Here is a 9,232-nt window from a genome sequence, read left to right on the forward strand (position 1 = left end):
AGTCAGATTGTTAGTTTAGGGTCCACTACTAGGAGTTACTTATGGTTTCTTTATACTCGTATTTAACAACAGAATATTTTCCTTGACCAATCACAAGTCTCCAACCAAATAACCAACTTCGTAATAGATGTTTTTTGTGCCCAAAAAGAAGAATAGACTTGCACACTAGCTTATATACTAGCTGCTCAAAGAAGAATAGGTCATTATAATCCAAAAACTTGCACACATGCAACAATACACTTGCCAAATTTGGATTTTCAGACCCAAAATCTCAGTTATCAAAATAAAGTCTACGCTTAACAGCTTCCACTAGTAGGGTCTAATTTCAGTTGTTCCATTGCAGCTATCTACTTCTATTACGCACAGAGATCAACCTCTAATTTGTACTCCTCTCCACAACCACATTTAACAGTGTGTGAAATTCCCTGTTAAAACATAAAGACACTATATTAACCAGTGATTACTCAACAAGGTAGATTAGCAGTAATTAAAGGAGACTAAAGAGGTGAACCTTATATATGGGTCGATACACGTTATGTTTTTTTCTCTCACGGGCCAAACAGAAAAAGTTAAACTGAAAAATTTTTGGTTCAGAAGGGTCGAAATTCATAGGAATTATTTACCTTAACAGTGTCAATTTGGTTTTGTAGTGTTTCCTGGTACTCAGTTTCTCCACATTTGTCAGACTTAAGAGCTTGAAGCTCCTCTTCCAAAGTCTCGATAGACATATCTCTTAGTTCTGGCTGCAACCACCAAAGAACAAAATGGTGACGAGAATTATAAATTTGTAATTCATGAAAGAGGCATAGAAATGACTATTTTTAAATCGTTAATGTATATATGTTGCAGAAGTATATTATTAGCAGGACAATACACTGTTTAAAGTTAAATTAGACACCAAACCGACAAGTAAGCACATATAAACGCGTGTGACAGAAAATAACCTATATATATGTATGTTATCACACCTTACCTTGAAATTTTCCATTTTACACTTCAGTTTCTCCACTAACTGCCTGACCTGTACATAAAAGATTTATAAACAAATGGGTGAGCTGGGCTTTCACTTATATGTTACTTAATATATAATTTTCTACCTGAAAATATTTTGACCTCGTTACGTATGAGTGGGTGCATTTCAGTTAGTTTGGGTCAAACGGGTATGATAGAAAAGCACGTGTGAACCAACCCCAACCAAGATGATATGTAATTCTGTAAGGGCACTTAATTTCTAATCACAGGTACTCTTATGATACATCTGTTGACATAAAGTGGTTAGATTTCTAACCTCGTGATGCTCTGAAGCAAGTTCAGATCTCATTTGTGTCAGCTGGTCAAATTTAGCTTTAGCAGCATCAACTTGTTCCATCATATTCTTGTATGTATCATCCTGAAACTCAAAAGTACCTAGATTAAATATTGTCGCATTAACCTAAGAGGTCATCCAAGGATACATACCAGATTTCCACTCATTACTTGTATTTTAGCATCAACGTTTCCTGTGGCATGAATTTAAAGTTCACATTATAAGAAAGTATCCACTCAACCAAAAACTTATAAACACAGGTCCAACACAGGTCCAGGTACTTGTTTTTAGTAGGTGACAATGTTGACACAGTTATTCATGAACGGTTCAATTCGAGTTAAGTTTTGTGTATGATGGGTCAAACGGTATAATTGAAAAATTATCTATCGATGAACATTTTCAAAAGGCTAAACGTCGCCCAAAGTGTATTTTTGATGCATACAACCATCTAACTTACCTTTTTTGCCCGACTTGTTACCCAAAATGCCCAAAACATCTAGTTGCCACTTATAGTTATTAGCAATAATCATCACTTGTGTTATTAATACAATGTTATAAACTACGAAGCTACTAATCACAGGCCAATTTCTTTATCAGTCCCATTAGTGGGTAATGTCTAACATGTTAAATTGTTTAAATGCTCAACCCATCAATTCTTGCTAATCATAACGCCTAGACTGCCAATATACATGGGTTTTTGAAGAACTGATTGAATATACATGGAATAACAGGCAAGAGATGTACATTTTTAAAAGAACTGAATAGGAGAACAACTTATACCTGCGGATCCATTATCCATGCAGTCAAGTTGTGTATTCGCCTGCAAATAAATACTTCATGTAATGCAATAAAGATGAAAATCTGGGAGACCACCATACTTAACATCTTCTAGGGGTAATAACTACTCTTTCTATCCACATTCTACATGAACAGAAGATTTTCATGTATGCAGGCTAGAATATGAGCCTATGAGATCCACACATTCATGTATACACCCCTTATTTTGTTATATACTTTCCTTTTTGACATGCAACTACCATACTTTACACATATGTTACCGGGATTGAGATATATAACAACTCGAATAACTGGAAAAAAGATAAACATGCAAAAAAGACAATGTAACAGGTATATATCAGAATTTACCAAATGTCCAACATTTAAGCCAGCCTTATATGAGTTCAACCAGTCCTATGTAAACCAAAACAAGGTTGTCACTTGACCATTGTATATCAACAACAACAAAAGCTTAAAGATATGAAAGATACAAAACCTGCTGTTCTTTAAATTCGGTACTGAGCTTCTCGTTGATCTTGCCATAGGATGTACTGTTACATTAAGCAAAGCTTACTCAGTACCAAAAAAGAATATATCGTAGTATATTTATTTTTGGTAGATGTCTTTCTAATCACCGCTTCTCAACAAGTTTGGCTGACCAGTTGACTCTTTCCTGTTGAATAAGCTCCAGTGTCTGTATGTTTTTATAGAATCAAAATATGAGAGATACAGTATTTGTGACTGTGCATTTGGTACTAAAACGGATTTTCAGTTTTCCAATTTAAGTAGTTTCTTGCTAAAAAACTTCACTTCTTCAGAGATAAAAAAGATTTTGTAAACTTGACTTCTTGTATATAAAGAATATGATGGTCCTGATTAAGGATGTATGTTGAAGATATACAGGAATAATTTAGTCCTTAGTTTTTTTCTCTGTTTCTTGTATTTCAAGTTTACAAAATCCTTTTAATAGCTATAGGAGTTCTGCAGAAGCAACCAACAATGACTCAAGGTTAAGTTTTATATTCAGATTATTAAATCAGTAAAACGAGGAAAAGGACGATAAGTTATGATAAGTTATAATGGTTTCACTAGCTTCAGATCAAACAGAAATACGATTTTCATATAGCAAAGCATAGTACAGCCATCATTCTCATACTTGGGATTTTTCTACAGCCACTGACTAAATGAACTTGTACTCAATATTTCATTATGCAAACAGGTGAGATATAAACTATGTAAGGTGCTACGCCCTACATCTATGTTCTGTTTGAATGAGGCTCACACTAACTCGTTGGAAGTAAGCATGTAATAAGTATGTAAATAGATCAGTTAATAATGATTTTCATCAAACATATGTTCATCAATTCCGGTCAAGGAAAAGCATCATCACAGATAAAGGCTTATTAGATAAAACTTTCTGGAAGTGTTAACAATCATATGTAGATAAGTTTTTGTGGTTTACATGCCCTGATGCAAATTATACTGAAACATACACCTTAGTGAAGTACATAATATAGTGGTCAGTTTTTCATGATCTGATTTTTATGAAGTCGATACAGGTTGGAGTACGATAAATGTGTTGTTTATCCACTATAACATCTCTAAATCGTAAAACAACAAGAAAAGCACACTAAAAAATTTAGGACCCGGTGCTCTGGAGGTAGTATCCACTGTCCAATGTTAATAGTGAACATATATATGCAATTGAAAGGCAAGAAGTACTCATTCCATTACAAAAACAGCTAACTGAACCCTACTGGCCATACTAAATACTACAGATGGCATTCAAAACCTTGAATTCCTAGTCTATTTTGCAGACCAAGTGAAACCACAAGACATGTCACTCGCCTATTGAAAATTTGAGGCCTTACTTCAGTGACTACTAAGACTTCTGCAGGTTCTTATCACGTTAAAGTATCCTTAAAGTCTCCTCTATCTCAGAGTTAATTAAAATTACGCCATCTTTTGTAATATATTAGTCCACTTCTTCAATAGCAATGGGTCAAAATAACTATACCTGTGACAGTGTGGAAGTGTCGTTTTCCAACAGGGCAATTTTTCTTTGCAGTTCTAATATCTGAGAGCATATGTTTCCCTTTTCCTTCATCATTCTGTCAGAATCCTCCTTGAGTTGCTTTGTTTCAGATTTAGCTGCATTTTCAAAGAATCAGCAGAGTAAGGGGAGCACAAATGTACACATAAAAACTACATCGGAACATGATATGCATGGTTTACACATAAAAGACAGATCATAATTCAGCAGTCACCAGAACAAGCGTTATTTAAAATATTACTTGAAAAACTACTTTCTAAGTTTCTCTAATATAAAAGTTTGACAAATGTAGGGGAGAAACATAAGTATTTTGCTCATACTCCTTTAAAAGAACTAGTTCTGCAGAGTTTGCCCTACCAAGTGATCAATTATATAATGGCCGGTCTTATATATATGCTAGAATATGCATTCATAGTTTCTCGTTTGTTTCATCGTTTATAGTTTTCCTGTTCAGTAGCCAAAGACTGAAATTGTTTTTAGCTGGCCTTGCCCATGGTTACCAAGGATTCTCAATGAACTAATAACGATTTCAAAAAAAATTATTTACACGTCTAGACCAGCTGCTCCAAATGTACAACGAAAAACTCAAACAACTTTGTGTAACCAAAATTCAATTAGAGGTGAATATGTATAATAACTGTTATAGTTTGATGAAGTCCACAATTGGGAATCTAATTGGTAAACGAACAACTCGCATTCTACTAGTTTCTACAATTACTAAACTAGCATCCACCTTTACATAAATACTCTACTATCGAAATTTGAGACATACAACTGCTACATATAGAGTTTTATCCATATGTAAATTATCATTCTACTATCTTGAAAGCACCACCTGGAAGTTATATAAGCTTCCTTATACGAGTAAATTAATCAAAATAGTATTACAGCTACCATATATATAGTCAACTATTGAATCAAAGTAGCATCAACCAGCTATACCTAACATAAACTAATCAGATCTTTAAATTAAATCATTAAGCAAAGTAGCTAAAATATATCTACAGCTAAAGGATGCACATATGCGATTAATAATATCAACCGATCAGTATAATAAAATAGAAACTCGAATACCTAAGTCAATCTCTTTCTTCAGAGTCTGAATAGTAGTGATTTGCATTTGCTCTTCAACTGAAGTTTTCGCGGCTTGATCCTCAGCATCTTCAATTACATCATCGTTAACAAGTAAAAATTGAATAAATTACATAAAACAGCACGTAATCACTTTCGATTTGATAACTGAAAATAGAGAGATAGATATACCGTTCATATGAGTGCGTAAGGTTTTCATGTAATTCAAGTATTCTTCCATATTTTTGACCTTCAATAACCTAAGATGACAAAAAGAAATGATTTGATTCAGAATCAATTGCTGAGATATATACAAAATTAGAGACTATGATTTTACGCACCAATTTAGGGTTTTGCAGCGAGCGTTAAGGATGAAGAGTGAAGTAAGAATTGTAGTGAAGGAGTTTGAAATGACGAGCTGTTATATACCGTTAAGTTGTTGGACGCACCAATTTCAGTTTGTTTGGACGCGGTGATACTGTGAATTTGGACTGTTTGGACGTGGTGATAATGTGATTTGGGCTGTTTGGACGTCGTTTATTTTTCCAATCTATTTCTCTTGTTTATTATTCCTTTCTTTAGTAGAAGTCAACTTACACGCATGAAATGATTTTTTCCACGAATATATACGTATTCTTTACCAGTTGATCCCATAAGACACCTCAATATCACTAATTAAATGGTCTTTCGACGTGTTCTTTTTTAAACTACATATCGAATTAGAAGGCAAGCTTCAAAGATTGTAATATCAAATACTAGCCGAGTTACATATATAAGACCATTTGTAATGGTAACTCGTGTTGTGAGTTCGTCTTGTGCACTTTTTGCACTTTTTTGATGACTATGACGTGTTGAGTTATTGAGTGGAGTAGTGGAGGTGTTGTGAGTTGGTGTTGTGGTAGTGGAATGCTGATGTGGCATTTAATTTTGTAACATAATAAAAAGAATAATAATAATATCAATTAATATTGCATTTTATACTACCTAGTACTCATACTCATATATATTAATATCAATTATTTATATATGGAGTATTAAATAAAAAAAAGTCAAGTTGTAAAATGTGAAACTCAAAGGGGTTAAGTGTATATTTGTATAAAGCTCAGGGGAAATGAACAAAAGTATTAACAAGAGGAGACTATCTTCCTTACACAACACCTGCAACTTCCAATTCCTCATCCCCTTTTTATCAAAACCCTAAAAATTTCTATTTTTCTTTCAATACATCAATAATAAATAATAAATAATAAATAAAATTAAAACAATCAATTGGTCAAGGTATTGGACGAATCAGAAGCATGCGCGTCTCCCCAACGCACGTTGCATCTCACGTTGGAACACCTCCAACGCTGCAAAAACGCCGCCAAAAAACGCATGGAAGTATATATAAATGTAAATATTGAAAAATGAGAAATGAGAAGCACACCCATATTTGAAATATTAATCAAATAAATGTAAATAAACTACATACATACTATATAGTTTCTTCAGTAACATTTTTTTTTTTTTTTTGAAAAAATGAATGAACATTTACTTTCTTTTTCGTATTTATTCTTCCATTAAATTTTATTCAAATTTAATATATGATGTAATAGTCGGAGGATGTGATGACCCGGGAATTTCCGACCAAATTTAAACTTGATCTTTATATGTTTTCGATACGATAAGCAAAGTCGGTAAAGTTGAATCTCTAAAATTTTGGAACTGTTTATATGAATTTGACCTTTGACTATTCCCGACGATTCACGAACAATCAATTGTAAATAATTATATAAAAATGAAAGTATATATAATAAATTTAAAATTATAAAATATAATTTAAACATTAGAATTAAATAAGTAATAAGATACACAATAATTAAGTATAATATAAAATGAATCTATATATAAATATATATGATTTTTATGCATAAATATTATTATATGTATATTGTAATATATATATATATATATATATATATATATATATATATATATATATATATATATATATATATATATATATACAGAGTATAATTATTCAATTTTATATTATATAATTAGTAACTATAATATAATCAATAAATTATTATATTAAAATACTAAATGTAACTACCAATTAACAATATAGTACTTTCATTGTTATTATTCAATATTAATATTAATATGAAAATCGGTATCATTAATATTATTATAGATATAAAGTTTGATTTATATAAATGGTTATAGTATTATTCTTACTAATATTATTATTACCATTAACAAAATTAATATTAGTATAATTAATATTATCATTAATAACATGATTGTTATAAATATGATAGTTATCATTATCATTAATAATAATATTATTATTAATATTATAAATTAATATTATTATTGTTATTATTATTAATATTATTATTAAAATTAGAAATATTATTAATACTGTTATATTTACTAATGAATAAGATTAATTATATATATATATATATATACATACAAATACATAAATACAAATAATTCATAAATATAGTTAAATACAGATAAATATGGATATATACAAATATTAAAACCAATAAATATAAATACAGTTATTGATACGCGTTAATAATCTGATTCTTAATTTCCTTTATTATTTTTTCTTTTTCTGTTAAGTCCGTGAGAGAGGTCGACTTCCATCAACCCTACCATAAAATTTTTATCGATTAATATTGTGAAAACGAATCTTCAAACAACGTTATATAAGCTACTCTGTGAATTAACAAAGAAAAGCAGGTTCCTTATATTTTTCTTATATTTTTTTTCTTTTTCTTTCTTCCTGTCGTGATTTAACCTTGATCTGATTCGAATCAAAATAAGGAAAAGTAAGAATGTAGATCTTTTCATATTCATGCCGTGATTGTGTACGCAAAATTACAGATTTTAAATCGATAAAACGAGGATGAATTTCAAGGTCAAAGTTTAAACTTCAAAAGTCAACCCTTTTGTTCTTGAGGAAATTTGTAATTTTGTTGATGTTATGGGATCAATTGACGATCCAGAATGTTTCTATGATAAATTTAAAACTTATTTCATGTTATAAATTTCGTCCAAAACGTCCTAGATTTTGAAATCAAATTTTTTTTTTTTTTTAATTATGCAGCGAACAGCAGCAGCCTTTGATAAAAAAAATTATATTTTTTTTGTTTTGTTTTGTTTTAATTAAGTTAACAAACCTCTTAATCGTTCTGTTTCAATGCTAAAACCGAGCTTGATTTGGTCGAGGTGTTTTTTTTTATTGTTCACTGTCGAATTGAGTCTCAGAGGGTAGAAGAAGAAGATGGAATCACAAATTAACGGGCTATATTTTAATGGGTTTGTGAATTAATCAGAAAAATAAACTTGGAAGGATGGTTTAGGGGATTTGCGTATAAGCGAGAGGTCTTGGGTTCGAGCCCGGTTCAGGGCAATTCTTTTTAAATAAAGCTTTTAAGGATATACACAATTCCTTTTATTTTTATTATTATGATTATTATTGTTATTGTTATTATTATTGTTATTATATATATACTAACACTAATAATATAATTGTTATTATCACTAGTGATATTATCATTATTATTACTAGTATTATCACTTAAAAATTATTAGTACTATTGTAACGACCCGTCAAAATCGCTATTGACGCGGCACGTTAATCATTGATTCCACAGTGAGGTTTTGACCTCTATATGATACGTTTTGATAAAATATTGCATTCATTAAAATAAGTGACTTTCTAAACATAGAAAGTTATAAACATGTGGGCGAGTGCTTAGGTATAAGCAAAACCCCGAAATACATAAGTCTTTAATTTACAGGTTGACATCACAGTCCAGTTATTTATTACACAACGCAGTTTTATTTTGAATGCAATAAACTTTGTACAAAGCATGAGAGACTCCATGCAGGCAACAAGCACATCACAGCGGAAGCATTCTAAGGACCTGAGAATAAAACATGCTAAAAAGTCAACACGAATGTTGGTGAGTTATAGGTTTAATTGCTCGAGTCATAAACATGTATAAAGATAGACCACAAGATTT

At 30.9% G+C, this 9,232-nt stretch overlaps 1 protein-coding gene across 1 annotated transcript; it reads right to left on the minus strand.

The window, feature by feature from the left end:
* Window positions 1–301: 301 nt before the first annotated feature.
* On the minus strand, window positions 302–5,462 carry LOC139890319 (uncharacterized). The gene is made up of 12 exons (XM_071873208.1): window positions 5,400–5,462; window positions 5,211–5,297; window positions 4,101–4,234; window positions 2,719–2,777; window positions 2,580–2,634; window positions 2,453–2,497; window positions 2,087–2,126; window positions 1,459–1,499; window positions 1,289–1,390; window positions 974–1,033; window positions 624–743; window positions 302–425 (listed from the first exon to the last, which is right to left on the minus strand). Exons 1-12 carry the CDS (start codon window positions 5,446–5,448, stop codon window positions 357–359), a joined length of 861 nt encoding a protein of 286 aa, XP_071729309.1. The 5' UTR covers window positions 5,449–5,462; the 3' UTR covers window positions 302–356.
* Between the last annotated feature and the right edge of the window lie 3,770 nt (window positions 5,463–9,232).

This window comes from Rutidosis leptorrhynchoides, chromosome 2 (assembly GCF_046630445.1).
Source record: "Rutidosis leptorrhynchoides isolate AG116_Rl617_1_P2 chromosome 2, CSIRO_AGI_Rlap_v1, whole genome shotgun sequence".
NCBI lineage: Eukaryota > Viridiplantae > Streptophyta > Magnoliopsida > Asterales > Asteraceae > Rutidosis > Rutidosis leptorrhynchoides.